The 24,793-nt window shown below is 48.0% G+C and overlaps 1 protein-coding gene across 2 annotated transcripts; it reads left to right on the top strand.

Annotated features, from left to right (window-relative positions):
• The first annotated feature begins 2,408 nt into the window (after positions 1 to 2,408).
• On the top strand, positions 2,409 to 22,800 carry SVOPL (SVOP like). Of its 2 annotated transcripts, XM_048302723.1 has the most exons (16): positions 2,409 to 2,525; positions 4,951 to 5,110; positions 5,657 to 5,748; positions 6,727 to 6,825; positions 7,281 to 7,352; positions 7,457 to 7,581; positions 9,146 to 9,209; positions 11,294 to 11,419; positions 12,791 to 12,919; positions 14,508 to 14,581; positions 16,453 to 16,655; positions 17,214 to 17,325; positions 18,093 to 18,174; positions 19,365 to 19,454; positions 19,809 to 19,922; positions 22,561 to 22,800. In XM_048302723.1, the coding sequence occupies exons 2-16, from the start codon at positions 5,032 to 5,034 to the stop codon at positions 22,570 to 22,572; spliced, it is 1,473 nt and encodes a 490-aa protein (XP_048158680.1). In that variant the 5' UTR covers positions 2,409 to 2,525; positions 4,951 to 5,031; the 3' UTR covers positions 22,573 to 22,800. The 2 variants fall into 2 exon arrangements, with proteins under 2 accessions (XP_048158680.1, XP_048158681.1); XM_048302724.1 differs by lacking the exon at positions 6,727 to 6,825.
• Positions 22,801 to 24,793: the final 1,993 nt, after the last annotated feature.

The raw sequence follows: 24,793 nt of genomic DNA, 5'->3' as shown, positions 1-24,793 counted from the left end.
TGCCTGTTGCCCTGCACAGCTGCTAAGCTGAGTGGAACTGGTTCTGTGAATGTGGACATCGGGTGTGGTCAGGTCCAGCAGAGTCCACTGTCACAGACTAATAGGCCTTCTTGGTCCAAGAGCCCAGTGGTTTCACCTGAATTTTACCCAGTGCTGGAAGAGGTGTGACTTGTCATTATCTGACCCAAGCCAGGACCTCGGCATGCCACTCTGCAGCAGACTCAGGATCTGTGCCTAGGGGGGAATGGGTGCTTCTGGATCCAAAGCTCATCCTATTGCTGGGGAGTAGTTTGTTTCTGGTGGCATGAGTTTAGTCATTTTGTAGGGAGTGAACATTAAACAAAACTCGGTGAATGACCGTGTAGGAAAGGAAATGCAAAGAAAGAAAGTAAGTCAAGCAAATTGGATTTAGTCACTCACAGATATTCTTTCCTGAGGTTTTCTTCCTTCTTGTGAGAGCCATTGCTGTGTGGGTCTATGCCCTCCCACCAGGACAACTTTGTAACGTGGAAGATGAAGAAAGCCAGGTATTGAGTCTCCTAGGTCCTCTGGACTGGTGATAATGAACTGGCTTTTGGGCTGAGCTTTCAGAAACTCCAGGAGTCAACAGTTTCTTGGAGTCCAGCACCTGGCTCCTGCAGCAAACAGCACTTTCCTCAGTGTTTACCCATACAATGGCTCTCCATCATGTCCTTGGCCAGCATAGAGACCTTTCTTCTCACTCCCACTCTTTTGTTTCTCCCGGACCTTTCATGCCTGTAGGCATTTCCATTTGTGCTTCACTCTGAGCAGCCTTTGCCTTTCTATGGCAAATAATTAAAATACCACAAGGTGGCTGAAAAAACGTAATAGACATAGTATCCCTTTGTGCAATCCCAAACACCTGGGCCTGAAAGCTCATCTCTGTGGCTTAGAATTTCACTGGAATTTTGGTCATGTTTTTCCCCTTCGGTGCTGGGGAGCTGGAATGCTGAAGCATCTGCACCCTCCTGTGATTGCACACACACTGTCTTTTTGCAATGAAAACATAATGGTATGGATCTGGCAGACTGGATCGTGCATCTCATTCATCAGATGCCAATAACGACTGAATATGGGATATTATTAAGAAGAAGATATAAAATAAAGCTGTGAGATAGCATATGCTAGCTGGTAGCAGATATCTTCCAGATGCTTGGAAGTGTAAGATTCAGCGTGGGAGTTACACACTTTGATAAAACAGTTGCACCATTGCTACCAGCTCAGTGTATGTATTCAGAACAGAAGGGCTTTGGAAACCCCTGTGAGACCAACACCAACGGGGAGTAGTAAAGGTCAGCACATACATTCCTAGTCACGAGCCCACACCTGTCATAGTGCTGAGATTTGCTGCGCAACAAGGTTGTGAAATGAATGGGTAGTCACCTGAACAGGTTTAACTGATTTATTAAACAAAACACAAACAGCAGCTGGAAGCGGGGACCCAGGACAGGCCCAGGACCCCAAGGACAAAGCAGAAAGGATCAGCACTCTCGAGAGGCTGGGCGCTCCCCGTATGCAAAGGTAATGGTAGGAGGACATGGGGCGAAACCCTGCAAGAGTTCTTATAGCCTCTGGTTCACCCTGCTTGGTTCGTTTGTCAATCCCCTTTCCCACTGGTCCTTTTAGGGTTTCTCACCGGCACATTTCGGGAAGTGTTCCTGTCCAATCATCTCCTCCATTCTCCTTCCCGCTGGTTCTTTGAGCCCACCAACCATATCCCAGGATGTTAGGGTGATGTAAGACACCTCACAGGCTATTGGCATCTAGTGGTTATATGGGAGTGTTACACCCGTACACTTCGAGCGCTGACATTAATTAACCTTAACTCTTATAATTAACCAATCACAAAGTCCAGCCCCAGCCTAACCAGTTCACAGTATAACATTTAACAACCGCAAACGCCTTTATAGCAATCGGGATCACTGCGGCAGTTTAAGCCATGAACACTCCCTGCATTTTACTACCTCATCAAGAAATTTAGAAGGATGAAGCAAACCTTACTTTTCCCATGGTGCTGGTGCCTGAGTTGGCTTCATCTAGCCTAAGAAGGGCTGGTGGCTGCAGTGCCCAAGCAGGGGGTGGCAAAGGTGCCTTACGTGGGCACTGACTGCTGCAGGACCTACCTCTGGAACCCATCAGATAAAATCTTGCTGGTGTTTCAATAATGATGTGTCCCAGCACCCTCCTTCCATCTGCTTGGAGTCATCCTCACAAGAAGGGATGGGCAAAGCACCAACACCCGTGGTGGCAATGCCTGTGAAGGACCTGCAGATGCCGTGAGATAAGCACAGGTCAGCACTTGGGGACCCTGCCTGCAGCTCCTACCTCTGGGTGCTGGAGGCGGGCAGAGAGGGACCTGCCCGTGCCCAGCAAGGAGGAAACCTGACTCCTGGGAGCTGGATCCCAAACCCACAGCACTGCCAACACGGTAAAAAAGTAAATAGCAGAGGAGAAACAGTCAGAAGAGGAAAGGTCTTCTCCTCCGAGCCTGAGACGCCACAGAGGTAAGAAACCTTCACTAAATAAAGGAATAAATATTTAGTAAAATCTTGCTTAGTATTGGGTGCATCTGATTATTTGTATGATTAGATACCCCCACTCTCACCTGTGGGGAAAATTGTCAGCCACACAAGGTCTCTGACCTTACTGACAAAGTTCCCAGGTGGTGTCACAGGCAGCACTGCATGTTGTGTGCCCTTCGTGCCTCACAGCCCTGCAGCGGGGTCACGACATCATTCTGATGGGCCTCAGCCGCAGTTTCACTGTACTCTTGCTTGTTCCCATCAGCTGGAGGATTGTTATTTTCCCTGCCAGGAGCAGCTGTGCCGCTGCTGCTCTTTCGGCTCATGTAATTGGCGTTTAGTTAGATTTACAAATAGAGGGAAATTTGTGACTCCTTGAAGATAGACACTAGCTGCTCCATCAAGGCAAACAGGGCTGCAAAGGTTTGGGATGAGCAAAACACAGGTTTGGTAGGAACTGTTGTGAGGTTTACTGTGCCTGCACAGATTTCTGGTGTTTTTTTGAGATGCTAGAGAATGTATCCCACCTGCTCACCTGCTGCTATTTAAGATTAGTGTGGTTCTCACATTAGGTACTATCCACCATCCTGATACTTCTGAGGGTGTGTGGCTACTGTGGGGTGTTGGAGGTGGCACTGCAGCCTTCTGCTTGACCACCTAACCCTTGTTGGGAGTTCTGCACAGCAGCACCGGGGATCAGGGTTCCCCTCCCCTTTTGTGGAAGTGTTGTGGCACATAGCCCAGAGTGGGTAAGTGCAACTGAAATGCTCCAACACCCCTCAGCAAACAGTAGCAGAGTATCCCAGCATCAGGATGGGCGGGCAAAGGCTCAGGGCTTGATGCTTGTCCTGCCAGCACCGTGGGCTGTGCCTGCCACAGACTTTTTGGAGGAGAGTGTCTGTTTAACCAGACAGAGGTGTGATGTGGCAGCTTAGGGCTGAATGTGTTTACAGGTCCCTAGTCATAAAAGAATAGAAAAGGAGAAAAACAGGTGCCCAGATTTTGTTATTGCAAAGCCTTTGGCGATTCAGACACACAGGAAATCTTCACCTCTTCCCGTGGGCTCTTCCAAACACCTTGTTTGGTTTCTGTTGAGCTAGTTCCACTTGGAAATGGCCCCTAGCTGTTGGCCTTCATGATCAGCTGGTGGCACTGCGTGCTGCTGGCAGCTATTGCTGCCTCCAAGAACATTGCTGAGAGACAGATATAACCAATATCCTTTGTATCTTCTTGGGTGCTGGACTGTAATGATCTGTGACAGCAAGGTCAGGGTATGTGACCCGACCGACTAATCTGCCATTAGCCCTTAATGACCTCCTCCTAACTGTGCCTCAGTATAGTATCAAGGTATCCATCCTGGAGTACTGTAATTCCATGCTTTCTGTGTTCACGCTGCCCTCTATCTCAAATGGGAGTTTGTATCTTTCACTACATGCTCTTGGCCATTAGTTCCCTCCGGGTCTTGCCCTTCTGCAGCCTCCCCGGTCTCTGCTGGTTGGCTGTGAATACAGCCTGGGCCCAGCCCAGCACTCCTGAAGGGAGGTAATCAAAGGAGAGGGTGTCAGCAAAGGGAAGATGTGTTCAGCCCCGCCCTCTGCAGTGTCTGAGCATGCACTCAGCAGGAAAGCTTGTGGGTTACAGCAATCAGTGTGCTTAATCCCTGCCCTGGGATTAAAATGAGTTTTTCTGATGAGGAAAAGCAACAGTGATGAGGCCAAAGGATCTAGTGCTGAGAGCCAGAAACACTGGCAGAGGAATCCAGCTTCCAGTTGCAATCCAGAGTGCATGGCTGTGTTATGGATATCCTGAAAGAATGGGGATTAGCGTGGCAAGGGATGAGGCAGAGGGGCTGGTTTGCAGCAGGAAGCTGGATGCTACTTGGGTGAGGAGCTCAGTGCTACCCCTGCCACCCCCAAGATCCTGGGGTTAGGGAGCTGGCTGGGTCACCTGGCTCTGCGTCAGTGGGGGCTCCCACCAGGCTGAGCAATTGCAGAGTGCAGCACCTCTACTGCCCACTCAAACCCAGCTCCCACTGGGGAGCCTCCAACAGGGGTAACCACTACTGATTGTATCATGTCTTGGCTCCTGGAGATGCAGCATCAGCATTTCACTGACCTCTGCGCTGGGGAAGCTGTCACACACTCTCTGGGGTTAGCAGGTCTCCAGCCTTCCCTAGGCAGACTTCCTAAGGCAGGCCCTGGACTTCCCATAAAAACAGTCAGTGCGATGTGATGACTGATCTCTGTGAGTACAACTAACTTACCCTGGGACGTTTCTATGTGGTTTTCACCAAAACCCCAATGCCAAGGGACATCTTCCAGTAGCTGCATGAAACAAACTCATGTTTGACCGTATCTGAATGTTTCTCCTCCAGCATGAGGAACTGCCTTGCTGTTTTCTTGCTCAGGTGACTTTGTGACTGTCGTGAGGTTTCACAGGTAAATCCTAGCCTTGGCCACAGTGACAGTGGATCCCAGCAGGAGCTGAGATGGCCACTGCACCAAAAGAGGCAGAAAATGCTATTGGCTTGGAGGAAATCCACACAGAGGGAAAAGAACCACCAAAAGGTGAGTTTGTATTGGCAGGAATAGAAATTTGGGTGCTTATTTAGCTGGGATAGAGGGAGGTTCCTCAGTAGTGCCACTCCAGCTACTTAAAACCTCTTGTACATTGAGCCACAACATCAGCATCCTATGCTCCCTTCCTATCACACCTACCAGGCTGGTGATTGCTGCCTATGGCAGTGGGAAGAGCTGGCTGGCTTGGCTTTTCTCAGGCCTCTGCTTTTTGTAAACATTTGTTTATATTGGTAATTTGAGGGTTTGTTTACTTGGGATAATTTTTTAAATGTTATTCTGTTTGCAAAGCGCACATTTCAAGTGTACAAGGCTGTCCTTCCTCCATTCCCACTGGCTGCTGTTTCAGCAACCCCCTGTTGTTCCTGGCCACCAGGACATACAGGGGCTGGTCAGTGGACACACAACTGGTAGATGTTTCCAGCCTTTTTCCTGGTGCAGTCCCACAGTAGTATGAAAAAGGTTGACTTTTCACGAAGAGGAGGTACAGTTTGACTGCTGACAGTTTTTGTGTCTTAATTTTCTTTTCATGGTCAGGGCAAAAGACATTTACAGTGGAAGAAGCTGTGGAAACCATTGGGTTTGGCAGGTTCCACATCATGCTTTTCCTCATCATGGGCAGCACTGGGGTAGGTATCTGTAGCCATCTGCACTGGCCTGAAAAAAGCTTTCTTCTCATTTTCCTCATTACTGTGCAATAACAACCATAAGCACATATTGCAGCCAGCCCGTTTTTTTCCACACACACATTCTCAAGCAGGATTTCTGCTACTGTCATCACTGGTGAAAGTAGATTTTGGACCCATTGATGCCAGACCTGTTTCAGGGCAAAGCTGAGCAGGTTGGCCCAGAGCATCATGGCTTGGCCCCTGCCCTGGAGCACTGTCAGGACACATCTTCAGTGGTGCCTGAGGGTTAGGTTCAGCCTCGCAGTGGCATTTTTCATGCCATACCCATGACACCCAAACCCTGTGCAATTTGGCTCAGAAGGCCTCATGTCTTCTCACCCAGCTACCTGACAAATTTCCTAACTTTCATGGTCTTGGGTGAATTGTGTATCTATTTTGGGAACTTGGGCAAAAGCCTGAGCCAGGCTGGGGTAAAGATGTAGTGAGGGTCTATCCATGAGGATCGCTGCAGCTGAGGTGAAAAAGTCTGATGCTGTGTGTAAACCATCAGCTCATTCCTAACTGAAGGCAGCTGCTGGGGCAAGCAGCCAATGGAGCAATGATGTTTTTAACCAAAAACAGTTTTAAGAGTTCATGTTAGATGCCTGAATTCACAGCCGGGTACCCACCCCAGCAGCTTGGTTTCCAGAGATAGGTGAAGATCTACTAAGACAGCAGGGTAAGAGTCTTCTCTGCCAAGGATGACTCTTTCCAAACGTGCTAGATATACAGTGTATCTATACCTACTTTCTAGGTGCACCTTTCTCTCCTCCTCTCCCTGTCACCAACATCTTCCAGATCAGGCACAGGGCTCAGACCACTGTGGAGGCACCATGGCTTCCCAGGACTGTTCTGACATGGTGGCACTTCCATGGCTGCAGGGCTTGTAGGACTTCTTGTGGATTCCTTCCTTGCTAATGCACACACTTGTCCCCAAAGGTGGTTGAAGCCATGGAGATCATGCTGATAGCTGTTGTGTCCCCTCTCATCCGATGCGAGTGGCAGCTTCAAGACTGGCAGGTGGCTTTAGTGACAACAGTGAGTGACTCATGTTCCCCCCAGACAGGTCATCCAGCATGTGATCACAGTCATGGGCACCACCACAGGTTCTGGAAAGCACATTTCCCAGCGAACCAAACAAATTCCTAGGGCCTCCTTACAGGGATAAGAACAGTACCACAACTGTAGACAACCAGAAATCCAGCTGATGAGAGCAGCTGTCCATGCCCAGAGGTTTAATGCCAAAGCAAGTCCCCACTTCCACATGCTTATTTTGAAATCCTTGCCATCCACCCCCAGCTTTGAGGGATGCAGCAGTAAATGCCTACACAAAGGAAGCTATCCCCTGAAAGCCACTCACTTGTGGTTCTGGGCACTGCAGTTCCTCCTGCTGCCCTGCGAGCATACAGCTCAGCTGCAGCTGAAGGAGCAGAGCACCACTCCTGGTGCAGCTGGGAGTGGGCCCTCCACAACTGTGTTTCCATCCCCCTCAGATGGTGTTTTTTGGCTACATGGTGTTCAGCATAGTGCTCGGGCTCCTGGCCGACAGGTACGGCCGCTGGAAGGTGAGCAACTGCCAGGGGCTGCGTGTCCTTTTCCTGCGCTCCACGGGAGCTGTGCACCTGGCTGAGCCTGTGCTTTAATGACCCTAATTCTTGCCCTTTTGCAGATCCTTTTGCTCTCCTTCCTCTGGGCAGCCTATTTCTCCCTGCTGACCTCGTTTGCCCCATCCTACATCTGGTTTGTGTTCCTGCGGGCCATGGTAGGAGGTGGCGTGTCAGGCCACGCGCAAGGGTAAGGCTGTGCAAGCCGCCTTCCCAGGGAAGGTAAGGGAGGGGATGGAAGGGGGAAGGGGACCAGATTCCCACATCGCCGTGGAACAGAAAGCCGTTCTGCAATTTCACTAGATTCTGGTCCATTCACCTAATTTGTAGTTTCCTGAGGCCTGGAATATAGGGGAGCAGCTGGTTTACATGAAGTTGGTGACAGAGGGATTATTAAGCACATATAAAAACAATTAGACAGGTAACAGATGAGTAAACACTGCTTCCTCCTTAAAAAGCCACAACAATTCTGCTTAAGGAGAAAATTCCTTTTGAATGATGTAAAATGTTCCCACTGAAATGAAATTTCTGTCCTGTTGGGGCAGAAAGGGGGATGTGGAGAGGAGAAATTCATAATATTAACAACCACTTCACTAGGGGCCTGGAAAAAGAATTTTGTTGTTGTTGTTGACTCTCTTATGGAAACAAAGGAAACATTTCAGCATCTTCCATGGTTCCTCCAAGCCTGGTTGCTGCCCACAGAGGAAAGCCCCAAACTGGTCACATTGATCCAAAAGCCCTTTGCTGAAGGAAAGAACGTGAGGCAGAGAGGTGCTGTTGGGAGGAGAAGGCACCTGTGCCTGGGTCATGCAACTGCTGAGCTCTGTGCACTGCCTCCCTCACAGGAGGGCCCCCATTCCCTGGCCATGAAGGCTTCTAATGAGCCTTCTGTTGATGGAGGGAAATGGAACATTTTATAAAACACTTCACTGGCTGAGACAGAAGGACTTTTACTAAAATGTTCATTTCTATGAACATATCTATGCCTGTGCTGACACCTCAGTCACCCCACAGGACCTTCCCATAGGTTTCCTGATGTACAGACTGTGGTGTTTACCCACTTGTATCCCACAGCCATGGGCTAGAAAGGATTTGTGCCTTGTGTTTCCCTTGCATGTAATGTGGTGCCTGAGTGGGAGGCATATTGGACAGGGATTCCTGGTCTCTGGTGGTGCCTTTTCCTGGTCTTAAAATCAAGAGTCAAACACGGTTAGAAGGGGAAAAGGGATTTTACCTTGGTATTTATTTTAAGGATCCTCAGGTGCACTATGTCCAGGTCGAATGCACTGAAATGCACACCGCAGTGCACAGCCCCAAAAGATTGGGTATAACATTATAGGTTTTACTAATTAGCATATCTATCAAAAATTCCCCAGTGAGAGGCTCTAATGAGTCCCCCTCCCCAAGGAGCCTTTCCCTGGATGGTTCTATCTTAGTTTACAGAATGTGTTCTGGAGAGGACCTTGGGGTCTGGGACACACTGATCCCTCACTACAAAGCTTCTAAAATGTTTAGTCTCTTAGCTTGACAAACAAGTCCAAGACTGTAGGCAAAAAGAACTAAGAATACAGAAGCTGTAAAAAAGGTATAAAAGGGGTATAAAAGAAAAGGCAAAAAATCTTCATGGCATCACTGGGTGCTCAAGGTGGAAGAGGGATGGTATTCACAATCTGAGTTGAGCTGAACTGTTACTTATTTGTATGGAAATTCTCATTGCAGCTGTATTTCTGCTTTTTTTCTTCTTTTTTTGCTAGACTTATCATAAAAACCGAATTTTTGCCCACCAAATACCGGGGATACATGTTGCCCTTGTCTCAGGTAAAAGTGAATACATCACTGTTTCTTCTAGCTCCGAGTCCCGGGAGATTTGTCCCCCTGCAGTTTGGAAGCCAGGTCTCCAGCACATCAGCACTTCTCCCAGACTAACCACACTTGTCTGGGTCTGAGCGAGTGTCTGCTGCCTCCTGCACCTCAGAGTGTGCTGTCTGTGTTATTAAAGACATACACAGGAGAGAGGCAGTATCTTCTCAGATAATTTGATGCTCCAAACATTGTATAGGGACTTTGAGCGATGGCTGACACCCAGGCTCTTGGTTGTCCTACTGATAATGGGGCTGCCTGGTCTAATGGGGCCAGTGCTGATGGACTGGCAGGCACTGGAGCCAGTGGCATTCCCAGCCCACTCCAAGCTGAGGTGTATCCCCCCCTCTTTGGACCCCCAGGCATAAAAGTGGTGTAGGAACCCAGAGTGCCGAGAATATTTCTCTGCCTGTTTTTAAGGGTTCTTACCCCCCTGAACAACACTGTTTTAGCTTCAAACCTTGGAAAAAAATTACCAACAGTCAGACAAGAACTAGAGAATACAGTGGTGTGAATTAGGTGATAGACTACTATGTAAGATTGTCACAGGGTGAAAAATTTAGAGGTTTTGGGCTTCTCTTTGTAGTAAATAGATAAGAGTAAAAAATACCAAAATGGAGGATTGTTGTTGTTCTCCAAACCTTCTTCTCCTTCTTCTACTACTCCATGTTCTGCAGTAAAAGTAGTTTGGAATGACTGGATAGAGAATTCCGCAGTTCCTGCCCGTGTTACTGAATAATTGGTAGGAAAGTGAAAATAATATATGTTTTTAGTAACTATTGGTTAAATTATCTTTAAAAGGCCATGTAAATCTTGATAATTGGACTTCTCTCCTGCTTTCTGTGCTCTGTGCTGTACCTGGGTCACGCTGGTGGCTCTGTTCTTCTGATAAGATTTAATAAACAACTGTCCGGCAGCATTGAAACTCCAGGAGAAGTCTCGGTTTATCTTTGAAACTCCTTGCAAGGACTTCTAGAAAATTCTCTCCCATCCGGAGGGATTTGATTTATGGCACAGTTCAGTGTCAAAGTGGTTTATGCAGTGACTGCCAGGTGAGGTCCCAGTCTGCTCCTCTCTGTGCTCAGGTTCTGCAGGGGCTTTGTACAGGACAGGGTTAGCACAGATAGTCCCAAATGTGGCCTGAGACATGCTGAGAGGGTTAGGGTTAGCAAGTGCCCACTTGCTGGGTCATTGCTTACTGCAGACTTCTGCAGTGGGTAGTTGCTGCTTGTGCAGATGATCAGTGGTGACCCCTCCGAGTGCACCAATTCATCCCACTGCTGAGCCAAACTCCTGGTGGAAAGGGATAATTTGGTGGCAGGGATAATTTGCTTTTCACTGCAGTCTCTTGGATCCAAGGGCATCATTACCAAAGTGTCATCAGAAACACAAAGAATTATAGAAGAGAAATCTTGTATTTTTCCCCAGAAATTTGTTATTTCTGCTCACAGGCTACTCATGAATTTGCTGCAGCTTTTGTGATGTGTGTTGGCTGAGCTCCCTTGGGTGATCCCCTGGAAAGGCACGTGTCTCCTAATGGCAACAAGCAAATCTCAGGAAGGAATGTACTTGCAGAGCAGAGGACAGATTCTCTGTTGGTACAGCTTGGCATTGAGTCTACTGGAGAGCCACCAACTTTCAGCAGTGGAAATCTGGCCTAGTTTTGCCTTCTAAGCCCGTAAATCTGCTATTTCCCTGAAGAGACCTAGACAAGAGGAAAATTCGTGGGCATGAGCACTAGCAGAGAAGTGACTGGGAGGACAAAAGCAGTGGCTTTAAGTACAATGGTAGCCACAGCAAATTATCGGTTTTCACCTGGAGCTAATTAAGTCTACCTTCACCGTCCCTCTCTAAACCCTTGTCTTTCCCTCTTTCCTTCAACCCAAGCCCAGCTTCTCAGACAGCCAAGGGATGGCTCTGTTGAACCTCAGCATTCCCTAGCACGGTTTGCCATCTATGCACAGAACCGGACCAGAAGGGAAGAAAATAAACAAATCATTGCCATGAGTTCATGTTCTAAGCCCTTTCTCTCCCCTGGAAAGGTGTTCTGGCTGGCAGGTTCCTTGTTAATCATTGGCCTGGCGTCAGTGGTGAACCCAACCGTCGGCTGGCGGTGGTTGATCAGAATTGCCTCCATCCCTGGCATTCTTCTCATCCTGGTGTTCAAGGTAGGAAGATCTCCCCTCCCCACTCTCTGCTGTACTGCCACTGCCCTGATGTCTCCCCAGGCACCACGAGGCATCACCCTCCGCCCCCTGCAAGCCTGGGGCTCTTCTTGTGTCCTCCCTTCTCCACTTCAGTCCTCTCACCCAGTGGCTTGGTAGGGTCCTGCAGTCCTGGTGGGGCTGCAGACCAGCTGCTGGGGAGATGTTACCTTGCTGGGGATGGCCTGGCTTTACTGGTCTGCTGTATCCCTCCAGCAGCCCAGGTTCCAGTGTCCAGGCTGCCAGCAGTACCCAGGGATTGTGGTGATGGGCCAGGCACTGAGAGGAAGTCAGGCAAGGCAGGGTGTGCAAAAAACCACAAGTAATACCTTTGCTTTAATGCTGGGCACAGCACACGCTCTTCAGTCTTTACATTTTCTAGGGCTGAGGAAAGCAGCCTCAGTAAAGTATTCAGACAGCAAATGAGTGTCAGGGTTAACCACAGCTTCACCAGGTTTCCTTCTGCTTCAGAAAAGTCAGCCTTGGACATGAGAACCACCTGATTTGTGGAGGGTGATGTGGAAAATCCCTGCTTACAGTGCTCCCGGGCACTGCAGTGCTGAGCTGTGGCTGGTGGAGTCCATGCAGATGTAAAAGCCCTTTCTGCAGCTGAGTGAATGCACAAGTCCACCTGGGCAGGCAAATGTAAGGTTGCTGTAAATGTACACTCGTATAACTTGGGTGTGTAGTTTCTCTGATTATTTTTGCCAGAAAAATTGCATAGCAAAAGTTTGTCCTCCAGGAAAAAAAAAAAAAAAAAAAAAAAGGCAGAGTTAGTATACATACCTTTAAAAAGGAGTCTTTAATTCATATTAGAGTGAAACAGATGCAATTGTTTATAATTTAATAGAGACACCATTTAATTAAAAGGTATTTTATTTTGGAAAAAGCACCAAATGATAGTGATGAGTTAGTTCCTACATTTCAACCATGACTTCCTTTTTATTAATGTCCTTGTGTCTTCAAGACTTTCGCTTGGGCAAGTAATATGTGCCTCATGTCATTTTAGAATGTCAATTAATTCAGGATTGTTTTTGTTAAACCCGTGTCTTTGGCTTTCACCTTTCATATGTGCTTGACACAGATGCCTCAGTGGCAGACCCCTGAGGAGCTGGACCAACAAATGGATTTGTTGGGCAGGGTGAGCCCCCCAGCGTGGGGTATGAGGGGCTGGGACACACGGTGTACCCCAGGGCATGGCTGGGGAGAAGGACAGGCAAAAGGCTGCTCCAGCTCATGGAGTGCCCTGTGCTGATCTGAGCAGGCTCCTGGGCGTGATGGGAAGCTGTGAGCAGGACAAGAGAGGTGCAGAAAGGCTTCCTGCTCTGCTTTCAGTTCATCCCGGAGTCAGCACGGTACAACATGACCACAGGAAACACGGCGGTTGCGCTGGCCGCGCTGCAGAGGATAGCCAGGATGAATGGGGTGGCCATGCCAGAGGGGCAGCTGAGGGAGCCTGCCAAGGTAAGCCAAGGCTGCCCAGCCCATCCACCCCAGGCTAGGCTGTTGGCACCTGGGCTTCAGAGAGGGAGAGGGACTGCCAACCACGTCTTGCTCTGCCTCTTGTGTCCTCCTTGCTTGGCTCTTTTCCAAACAACTCTTGGATGTGGTGATGGAGATGTCGTTTCCTTTCGGAGAAACAGTAATCCTGGCCTTCAAAATGGAATGGATCTTTCTGCTTTTTTTTTTTCTCCCCCATTTGTGTTTGCTCAGAAATATATTGTGCTAAGAAAAGATTTGCTTCCTTTACCACAAAAAGGGCTCCTGGCAAAGCATGTTGTTCCTTATTGCCCACCCATCCTGCAGGGGTGTTCCCTCTGCCATGAGATCTGGGAACTGTCCCTTGGGGTCTCTCTCAGGGCTGTGACTGGGCAGGCTGCAAGGATCCCTGTCATGAGGTCAACACAGTGCTTCCAGAGCCTTTGCCCAGCCCCTGACCTGGCTTGTCCACTGACAAGACCCCAGGTCCCCGAGACCAGCAGAAGAGGGTCAGAGCAGGAGAGACCATTTCACAGATACCACCATCTGTACCTGTAGGCAGCTGAGGAGCTCAGGAGTGGATCACTGCTGGACTGAAATGCCCAAAAACATATGTGGGTGCTGTAGGGGAGACAGCGGCCCCCCAGGCTTCTCCCCCTTCCCCCCAGTGTGAGCCCTGCTGACTGATAGGTGGGAACTTGGTCAGGTGGCTCCTTTGACCCCCAAGAGAGGAAGATTAGACAAATCCATTGTCCAGGGCCTCAAAATTATTATCCAGCTCTTTAAAATCCCTTTTCTGGACCTCTTTTCTGCTTATTCAATCCCACAGGCACCAAGTATTGTTCTTAGCAATTCATGCAAGATGGTGCTATTGTATTGGAATTAGTTAGGATTAAAGCTTCCCTGTAGTTTAATTGAATTTATGTAATGGACCCACATTGGATGTGGGAAGGGCTTTTGTTAGTTGGGCACCCTCTCAGTCTTAACCAATGACGAGGAAAATAAAAATAAAGGCAACCCACACCATCCCTGTGACCTTGTCTCCCCTCGGCGGAGGGATCCTGGGGAGCAGCAGGGCAGGCAGGGCCCCCAGTGCCTGCCTGTCTCTGCTTGCTGGCACTTACAGGCCTCCCAGGAAGATGTGTGTGGCCAAAAGCTTGCTTCACAGGCAGAGCAGCACACGGGCCAGTGGGAGCTGACAGAAGCCCCAGCAGTGCTGGCCCCTGGCAGCAACCAGGGCCCCCTCTGGCACCATCACCGTCACAACAGGACCAGACTGCTGGGATCTGGGGGGGTCCTGTGGGGGCCAGGAGAGCACAGGATGTTCTCTTCTCCCCTCCTCCATCCTTTGCAGTGCAGCTTCCTGTGGGTATCTCTTGGGAAGCGGGGCTTTCCTCTCTGGAGGTTTGGTGGGTGCCGTGTTGCACCATCTGTGCCTCTGTCTGTGCCACCAGCAGCCTGGGGACAGGGGGAGCACAGGAGGGCCTGGAGTGCCAGCTGCTCTCACAGAACACTTGCTCCTGTATAAAAGATGCCTTTATAAAAACTTTTATTTCTATCATATGATTTGCAGGAAAGAAGGGGAAGATTCAAGGACCTCATCCACCCCAAATACCTCAGAACCACTTTGCAGATATGGATCATATGGTAAATTTTTTCTTCTCTTGCTTATCAGCTCATTGTCTTGTGACAATTGAAAGTGTGCAGGGAGCAGAAGTCTCCCATTGACTCTGCCTTTAACAGGACACCACTCTGCCTCAGATGGTGGCTGCAGATCCTTGGCAGCTGGAGGGGACCGTGGGGACATGGATCACCATAGGTTTGTCCTGTTTCAGACCACACCTCAGATACCCTGACTGGTTGCTGTTAACATAGGTAGAAAAGGGCTGGACTTCCAGGATGTTGCTGTGAGTCCTTGCTCAGGACAGGGCGGCTCCTGGGAACCAGGGGAGAGCCTCGGGGCACAGCCCACACCTGCCTGCAGTGGGATGTGCCTGCAGCTCTGCTTCCCTCCTTGGGGTAAACTTGTTCTCCCCAAGGGAGGCCAAAGGACCAGTGAGACAGGGCTCCAGCAGAAACACATTCACCATTACCAGTGCTACTCGCTGAGGGAAATTAAGGTGGAGGAGACAGGTTTCACATGCAGTGTTCCCAGCAGCTGTTTGCAAGGGTAATACATGTTTCATTGACTTTGCTGTCTGGAATGGAAACGTGTAAATAATAGGTCCATGGGAACCCATTGACCCAAAATGTTGCGAAGTCAGGCCTTGAATTTTTTATGGTTTTTTTCTCCTTGACTTCTATGAGTGTTATGAAATATCTTTTTTTTTTTTTTTTTTTTTTAATCTTTCTTTGCCTCCTAGTCCTCCCAGGAGTCCCTGGAATGTTCTTGGGTCTGCATTCCCATCTCCCCCCAGCATTCCCTGCCTTCCCAGGTGGCCCAGATTCTGCTGCTCATTTCTGAAACTTCCAGGGGGGGATAAAAAAGTGGAAATTACTTTTCAGCCTGCTTATGATCAGGCATATTCTGAAATACTTGGTAATGACAAAGCAAGGCTGCCATCACCAATGCTGTGTTCTTGACAGCCAGCCAGGGTGCAGTGTGAGCCTCTCCGGCCAGTTAATGAAAACTCCTCTTGAAAATCCCTGGGTAGGAAGGATAAGGACATTCACACTCTTCCTGTGCTCCAGTGTGGGGTCCCTCCCATGGGAAACAGTCCTCCATAAATTGCTCCAATGGGAGTCCTTCCCATGGACTGCAGTTCCTCATGAGCTGCTCCAGTGTGGGTCCCCCAGGAGGTCACAAGTCCTGCTCCAGCATGGGCTTCCCATGGGGTCACAGCCTCCTTCAGGCATCCACGTGTTCTGGCGTGGGAATCCTCCACAGGCTGCAGATGGATCTCTGCTCCACTATGGACCTCCATGGGCTGCAGGGGCACGGCTGCCTCACCATGGGATGCAGGGGAATCTCTGCTCTGGCACCTGCAGTACCTCCTCCCTCTCATTCTTCACTGATCTGGGTGTTTGCAGAGATGCTCCTCACACATGTTCTCACTTCTTTCTCTGGCTGCCATTACTTTTGCAGTTTTTTCCCCTTCTAACACATATTATCCCTGAGGCACTACCAGTATTGCTGATGGGCTCAGCCTTGGCCAGCAGCAGGAGTCAGCTGGCACCGGCTCTGTCAGGCATGGAGGAAGCTTCCAGCAGCTTCTCACAGAAGCCACCCCTGTAGTCCCCACCCACTGCCAAAACCTGGCCATGCAAACCCAATACAAAGCTGACCTATGAGCTGGGGTGGGGTTTACTGAGGAAGAGCAGTGCATGGACACACGTAGGAGGGGAATGCCATGGGACAAGTGACCAGTGGCCACTGCTCTGCTCAGGCTAAGGTGGTCCATCATGCAGAGCTGGTACAAGCAGCAGCAGAGATCCCAGGGCGCCCAAAACCTGCTGCATTTTAGTTTCCTTGCCTTCGCCATCACAGCTGCACCTCACTGCAGCATTTCTCCCCACAGGCTTGGCATAGCTTTCGCTTATTACGGCGTCATCTTGGCCAGTGCTGAGTTGCTGGAGCGGGACCTCGTCTGTGGCTCTGTGGCCCCACCACTGCAGGACTCTGGTGATGACTCTGAGGAGAGCCACAGCCCCTGCCACTGCCACTTTTTTGGGCCTGCTGCCTACCAGACCATGATCATCAGCACTGTCGGGGAGATCGCACGTAACCTCTTCCCCCACCCTTGCCCTGCCATTCCCCTCTCACAGTGCTCCCGGCTAAGGTTTGAGCTCTGCATGCACTTGGTGACGTGCCAGGGGCCGACGAGAACCTGGCACTGCTGGCAGCTTCTGGGATACAGGCCAGGAGCCTGTGGCTCCTGGCTCAGCAGGGCTCTCAATGGGGCAACCTTCAGGCTCTTGTGTTTGGCTGGGCTGTGGCCAGAGCGAGCAAAACCACCCAGGCCTGTGCTGCTCACCCAGCAGTGCCTCGCTTGCATGGCTCAGGACAGACATTGGTGTCCTGCCTCAGCACAGCCAATTTCAAGAAGCACAGGCTTCATCATCTGAGGGGATGCATGAAAAGAAAGGGGTATGGGGCAAATCACAAGCTTTTACAGGGTACAGGAAGAGAATGACAGGGTCTGTGCATTTTACAGAACACTTGGTAGGCACTGGGGATGCAGAGAGGTATCTTTGAGTCACACTGTGTAAGGTCTGTCAAGGCAGACAGTCGTTGCAGTTAGATCATCAAATGTTTTATGGTTTTCCCTTTTATTTCCAGTAAATCCTGTGAACCTTCTCAGCATCAATCTCCTCGGAAGACGTCTAAGCCTGTGTATCACCATGGGATGTACAGCTCTATTCTTTCTGCTCCTTAATATCTGCACCTCGAGGTACTCCGGCTTAGACTCTAGGTCTTGTTTGAGGGTATGCAATGCTGAGGGTATGCTGTGGTATTCTCAGGTCACTGGTCTGTCAGGCCAGTAATTCTTGTAGGTCTGGGAAAAGTCTCTGACTGGCTCTCCTTTTCCTGGGAAAGCTGTGGCAGCAGGTGCTGTGGTGCAGTGGTGTGCAGAGGGGCTCACTTGTATTACTGAGCCCACATGGCTTCCCCTAAGCATCCAACAAGCTGCTTTCTAGCACAGTCCAGTGTGGATACAAAAATGCTGCTAGCAAGGATTTTCTTGCTATTTTCTAAGTCCGTGAGAGACTTTTCTCTCTCACAAAAGAGGTAGCAGAGTTCTGTAAACAACCAAACACCTGCAGCCTTGAAAAGTCTTGTTTATGGTACAGTAGAAAAATATTTTGACAATGGATGTTTTAGGATTTTAGCCAATCACCCCCAAGGGGTGGCTGATCCTTGTCCAATTAGACTATGAAGAAAAAGGTCTATAAAAGAGTTTGTAAAATAATTAAATAAATCAATCTTGCTGCACAATTCCTGCCTGCTGGATCTTCTCTCCTCTCCTCCCCATGGCTGCGGGACATGGTGATATGCCCTAGGGCATTTTAATAGTCCAGAAAATTTAAAAATACACTAACAACATCCACCAGAAAGAAGTTATATTTTTCATTCCCTTTTTTCCCCTTTCTTTCTTTCTGGCATCTCTGCAGATGCTTCTCAGTGACACTAACACTGCTCCACTGGCTTTCTCTCTAGCGCAGGCATGGTTGGCTTTCTCTTCGTGCTGCGTGCCTTGGTTTCAGCAAACTTCAACACCATCTACATTTACACAGCAGAGGTGAGTTCTCCTTGACGTATGTGGGGCTGCCTGGAGGCTTGAAATACCATTTGTGAATACCCAGGGATGCTGCCTGCTAGTTTATGGGCTAGTTAAGAGTCCCCTTACTTGAACTATGTATCTCTGGCTTCCTGGGTTATATATACAATTCTTTTCACCCAATGGAAATTGCCATGTTCTGTCTACAAGTAGTTTTAATCCTTCCGAGAGTTTGTCCTTCATACAACTTTGGAACCATGAGTTCTGCGAGTTAAGTATAAATTGCTGGGTTTTCTGTTGTTCTTTTTTTAAAAAGAGTTGTATGGAGTTAAATGGATTTCCTTGTTGATTGAGTAAAGTGATCCAAAGCAAACAGAAGCAGCTCCCTTGCACTTTTAATAGTGCCCTGTAATATTTAAACTTGCACCAGGCTTTAATAAATACAAAAATTTTAGTAGTTTTGAATTATTTGCTGTTGATGTGAAGACCATTGCTGTAACAGCCATACCATAAATCAGTTCTACTCACAATTGTGCCTGGACTCTTCTTCAGTTAATTTACTCCATTTGCTTGGCCCAGTAAAGTGTTTAAACAAAGGCTTATGTGAGTATACTTGCTAAAATCTGTTGATACTAAGGGGACTTAAAGTTCAGAAAAATTAATATTTAAGTGTTTTATTGGCACATTGGTGTTTGGGAGAAAGTGAAAAACAAACTACACAAAGTGCATTCTTCTAAGCCTGGAGATTTCTTACTGGGATCTGTTTTTCCTTTTTCCTCCTTCTAAACAAAAGTGCTGTTGACAAAAATGAATAGGCAGACTTGAAAGCTGCAGACAAGACCTTGTCCTCCTGCTTTCCAGATACAGGGCCCAGCAGTACTAATGGAATTCTTCCTTTAGCACCCAGCCTAACCTCTGTGATTCTGGTCATAGAGCCAGGAGATAGTGGTGGTTAGTGGTGCTAAACAAATGCAGGGGAATCACATCCAGCTTTGACTTGCCCTAGAACTTTACTTAGGGCAAAAAATGACAGATTTGTAGTGGCTCAAAAGAGACCCAAGGGAGCTTTTATTTCTTTTCACATCTTATCCCACTAGCTGCCCTTGATAAGACAATGGGTTTCTCTGAACAAAAGTTTTTAAAAAGGAAAACAAGTATAGACATCATGGATTGCTGTTGTACTAATCCAATATCTTTCTGGCCTGTTTTAGGTTTATCCCACCACAATGCGAGCACTGGGGATGGGGACAAGTGGGTCACTGTGCCGTGTGGGAGCTATGGTGGCCCCATTTATATCTCAAGTAAGAGCATGCTTGATAATGTTGGTAAACATTGTGCTGAGCACTGCTATCAAATGCAGAGAGATGCCCCTGAAGTTCATCCAAAAAAAAAGGAGGATGTAATCAATTCCCCCCCAGTCCCATGTCCAGAGTACTTGGGTGGTCTTTGCCAGATGTAGCTTGGAGTATCTGTCATCACAGAGTTCAGCTCACTAGTATTTGATATTTTCTGAAAACTCTTAAGGTTCACAAGATACTTTTTTTTCTATTGTGGAGTCTCTCAGGCATTTGTGACCCTTTGTCCACTCTTAATTGCTAATTAAGTGCCAGCCCCCCACACCAGCGAGCTCCTGTTTGATGTTCTTTGGCCTGCAGGTTCTTATGAGCGCTTCTTTCATTGGGGCCCTGTGTCTCTTCTCCTCTGTGTGCATCGTGTGTGCCATCTCTGCAGTCACACTGCCCATCGAGACCAAGGGCAGGGCCCTGCAGGTAGGTACCACCACACCAGGAGCTCCTGTGGATCTAAATGCTGTTTAGGGACTGGTAGGTGATGATTCAGCCAGAATCCATCCCCAGCTCTCCTGAGGTTTCACAAGCCTGGTAGGCACACACAGGAACGTGCTGTTGCAGCAGCTTCAAGCACTGTTATCCCAGTTGCCCAAAGCTTTTTTCTTGTAAAGGAACAAGCCAGGCTGCCAGCCCCAGCCACCTCATGTGTCTGAGCTTTAGCTTGTGCAAGCCCCTCTTCACATCTATCTCCAGTCCTGACTTGAAGTTGCAGCTTCATGGGCACACGCTCTGCTCTGCCTGTGCTGCAAGGAGAGTACCAGAAGCTTCTCACAGAGGGAGAGCACGGCAGATGCACAGAACACCTAAAACACTAAAACAATTTCTTCATCAGATTCAAGGTAGGCAGGAGCCCCACCTTCATTAGTCCACCAGCTGTGGTCAGTGTTTCCTATGAAGCAATCAGCCAAAGCACTAAGCACAAAGATTAAGGGGGCGAGTCTAAAATCAGCAGTCTCCCCTGTGAAAGTCACACCAGTTTAATTAGGGTGTGGTGTAATTTAATAGTCTGTGATTGAAATCAATTCATCTGTACCAGCATGGAGATTTTCATGGCCTGCAGCAGCATGGGCACACCACTGTGTGTCACTCTGCAGTCTGACCCGTAGAGACCGCAACACCACAGGCTGACAATAATCCGTATTCTTTGGCAGCCTAGAGCATGGCAGATGTTTGAGCAAACTGGGTTATGAGGGCTTCTATAGGAGAAGGGCTCACAAAGGATGTTTGCACTTCAGGCGGCTCTCTTGAAAGCTGTTTCTTGCATAGGCGAAGTCACAGCATTTCAGGGAGTGGGTATGCAGAGCCAGCCCTACAGCTGCCAGCTCCAGCTGTAGGCATACCTGGAGCCGCTTCCTGTTCAAGTTACAAAGCATTATATACTTTTCTTTGCAGAGTATCTTAACACAGAACAACCAATAAGCACCATACACAATACCTTTACATTTGCCTATAGCCTATCGTAGCTACCACCATCACCATATTATACTCATTATTATCCAATCACAAGAGTAAGTAAGTTACAATTTAAGCTTACAGTAGAAAATTCTCAGACCTCTCTTCTTCTTCTTGCTACATCAACATTTCTTGTTTGCCTGCCATATCTCTCTTTTTGGTAAAGACATGTTTTCTATTTACTTATGCTCTTCTTGAGACTTATTTACTTGGTGAAAAACATGTCTTTGTTTGTAGTCACATACCTTTGTCCTACTCCTAAAAATCTACTTCCAACTCATCTCCAGCCTTTGCCTTCTCAGTTAGTGCTGAGTGTTTCAGCAAAACATCTTTTACTCTATACCAAAACTTGCTTTCATTTCTATCTCATCCTCAGTTTCTACATTCAGAGCTCTTTCTGCCAAGCCTACATACCTGTGAAACTTTCTTACCAAACTTTCATCCTCTCCAACAGGCTTCAGAACCAGACTTCAGAAAACCCCTCCCTCCAAACGCACCTCTGTCACATAGGTATACACACACCTCATTGGGGCACAGCTGAATTTTTTCTAAGGTGTGTGGGACAGTTAATATTTGGTTTTCAGGCTTAACAGATTAATTGTTGCCTGTTTCCTTAAATGGTTGCCTTTTAGAAGTGCATGTGCTTTATAGTCTTATGCAATTTAAAATGCCTGTATGATAATTCGTAGAGAATGGGGGGGAGGGGGGGAATCAAAGTTTACACAAGCAAAGGGACAAACCAACTTATTCTCCCCTTGTGGGTGAAATTCAACCCCGTGAGCAGAGGCCAGAGACACTCAGGCCTTCATGGGGTTGGATTTACAGTAATTACTAAGATAGCTTGAAACATAAAAGAAAAGCTTTGATGCAGCTACAGCTGGAACAACTTTGGCTAAAAGTGGTTGAGAAAAGTGGCAGTGTAACCATTCCTTAATGGGATCCCCCTTTTCCTGGGGAATTAACTCAGTTAATTTGCTATCCTCCTTGCTACAAATAAGAGTTACAAACTCCAGCTGCTGGCCTTTACATGGCAGAAGTCAAAAGGATGGAAAAATAAAAATCTGTGGAACTTTCTGTGTACTCAGAGAAGCGCCCACTAGATCTTAAATCCAGCATCTTAAATTCAGCTTGTAAGGTCTCAGGGTCATTTGAGAGATGACATTTGTCTGCGTAGCCATTCAGGGATTGCCAGTGGTGACTGCTGAACACAGGGTCCACGGGCCTCACACCCTACAAACATCCAACCCACGCAAGAATTTAAATACGTGACATAAAAGCTTTTTTAACACGGCAATATTTAGTCCTGAGGCTCCAGGCAATAGATGTGTTCCTTAAAACTGGATCTAAATGAACCAACTAAATAAAAAAGAAGTAAGTAACTTCTAGTGAAATGTAGACAGTGACGTTGAACAAGTGTATTTACGCTTGCTCTGGTTTATTAGGTCAGTACCTGTCCCCTCTCAAAGCAGTCCCGGGGATTGCCTGTCAGAAGTGAGACCTTTTGGACATACCCAAACACGTGTTAATTTCCACTGTATCCAGTCCTATGGTTTTTACATGCACTTTAATAATTTTAGGTACTATTTTTGCTTTCCCCCCTTTTTAGCAAGTAAAATGAGAGTGGATGCTTGGTGCTGGATTGGGTAGGAAAGAGAACAACCTCCTGGAATCTGTCACTCCCTGTGAGCTGCATTTGATGTTGATTGCTTCTCCATGCTGTTTCCATCACAAAAAAATTGCAACTGAACACTGTAAGAGCTACGATTTGCGTAGACAGATGGGAAATTTCTCAAGGACCTTTCCTTCCTTATGATTCAATAAACACGTTTTCTACCCTTCCTGTGAAGTGAGATGAAGACCCCTGACTTCCAGCGCTATCAGCAGTGACGCTGCACACACACAACTAAAAAAAACCAGGAAAATCATCAGGTGAATTGAGGTAAGGGGGGAAAAAATCCACAACATAGATGCAGTTGTTGCCGTAGCATCTTGAAAGAACGTAGTACTTCCTCCAAGTTCGTGTTGTCATGGGTTAGCCAGCATAGTCCTGGAAGTGATGTTCTTGCAAAGGGGTGCTTACAGCTTTCCCCATGACCTGACAGAACCTATCAGATGGCCAGTTTGAATAGGGATAGTTCTTTGAGCCACTTAAAATTGTGACCACCTCTGTGATCCACACTTAAGAATAGGAAACTCCGAGGCAGAGCCTCTCTGTCTCATTCCCGGTGCTGGGACAGGTGGCTGCAGGCCCCGTGTGGGGGCCCAGCAGGCCCGACCCAGGCCCTGCTCGGGCCGGGCCACGGCCATCCTGGAGCCGATGGGCCCTGTTCCACCCGTGGAACCCCCCCCACAGCCCTGCTGGGAGCAGCCAGAGCGGCTCGGCTCCTCCCCCCCTCCACTGCAATAAGCCACATTCCAGCTGCAAGGCTGAGGTGAGATTAACCCTTTTAGTGCTGTGAAGAGCTGAAAACCTGAGGGAAGAGAAAGAGGAGATGCTTAAAGCTGAAATTCTGTTGTGAAGCTACGATATATCAGAGTATCCTGTTGTAATTTCATGAAGATATGGGGGGTGGAGTGTTCAACTCGTAAGCAAAAGCACCTGCGCTGAGATAGGCAGATGCTGATGCAGCTGTAATTTCATGAGAAGTTGAACAGGGAGAGATGGAAGCGATGAGGACTTTTGCTCCAAATGGGAAAGGAGAAACCTCAGTTCCTAGAGATGCTCCTAGAGATAGTCCTAAAGATGAAGATGAGGAAGACTCTTTGCTCCCAGGGAAGGAGGAGGGCCTCTGTTCTTAGAGATTAAACGCTCCCAGAGATGGGTGAAGAGAACTTTTGTTTCTGAACGGCTCAACCTTAAAACACCACCTGCACGGAAGTAGTAAAATCTGAATGTCAAACCTCACTGCAGGGGTGATTTCGGATGATTGTCAGGGTGATATTTAAAACCACCAGGTGGAAGGTGAGTCAGGTTTTTTTTCCCAGGGGATTCTTTCAAGAGAGAGTTTTCACAGCACACAGCAAAGTAACTGGACCGCAAGAGTGTTTTCCTCTGGGAGAACAGCTTGAGTGTGAAGCTGGACTTTTCAGAGTTCAAATGCTGCAGTGGCAGTGCTGCTTTATTTTTTTAAATCTCCGCTACTGTGGCATGCACTGACCACCCCAGTGTTGCTGGAATGGTCTCCCTCACCATTCTGTTCTGCTCCTTAAGCTCTCTTCACTCTTTTCTGGTACTCTGGGATGGTATCACTCGCAAGCAGCTCTCTTCAGGTAGTAAAAACTTGCCATTACAAAACCAAACAAACCAAGCAACGATGACGACAGCATGTAGCGGGTTTGGTTCTGTAACCAGGCAGAAACACCAATTTAGTGTAGTGGTTTGGTCCAAAATACTCATTACTGTTTATCTTCTGTGGGATAAGAAGAAATACTGGGCAAAGCAAGTATTAAGTCGTAAGTTAAGTAGAATGATAGTGAGAAACTTACATTGAAACTGTACTGAACTGTCGAGGGGTGGAAGTTGAATGTAATTTTGATAATAATTCTTAAATGTGTCTTCACAGAGGTGAGGGGTGGAGAATGTCATAGGTTAGCAAGCATAGTCCTGGAAGGGATGTTCTGCAGAGGGGTGCTTACAGCTTCCTCTGTGACCTGACAGAACCTATCAGCTGGCCAGTTTGAATATGGACAATTCTTTAAGCCACTTAAAAGTTGTGACCGCCTCTGTGATACACACTTAAGAATAGAAACCCTGAGGCACAGGCTTTCTCTCGTTTCCAGCGCTGGGACAGGTGGCTGCGGGGCCCGTGCGGGGGCCAGGCCGGGCCACGGCCATCCTG

Source organism: Corvus hawaiiensis, chromosome 4 (assembly GCF_020740725.1).
Source record: "Corvus hawaiiensis isolate bCorHaw1 chromosome 4, bCorHaw1.pri.cur, whole genome shotgun sequence".
Lineage (NCBI taxonomy): Eukaryota > Metazoa > Chordata > Aves > Passeriformes > Corvidae > Corvus > Corvus hawaiiensis.
Note: the sequence above shows the minus strand (reverse complement) of the source record. Positions and strands in the feature narration are given on the sequence as shown.

Bases quoted from the DNA above. Each gene is read 5' to 3' on its own strand.
- SVOPL (XM_048302723.1), top strand. From the start codon at position 5,032: ATGGCCACTGCACCAAAAGAGGCAGAAAATGCTATTGGCTTGGAGGAA. The intron at 7,582-9,145 runs GTAAGGCTGTGC...TTTTTTTGCTAG, and splicing joins GTGTCAGGCCACGCGCAAGG to ACTTATCATAAAAACCGAAT. The intron at 9,210-11,293 runs GTAAAAGTGAAT...TCCCCTGGAAAG, and splicing joins ACATGTTGCCCTTGTCTCAG to GTGTTCTGGCTGGCAGGTTC.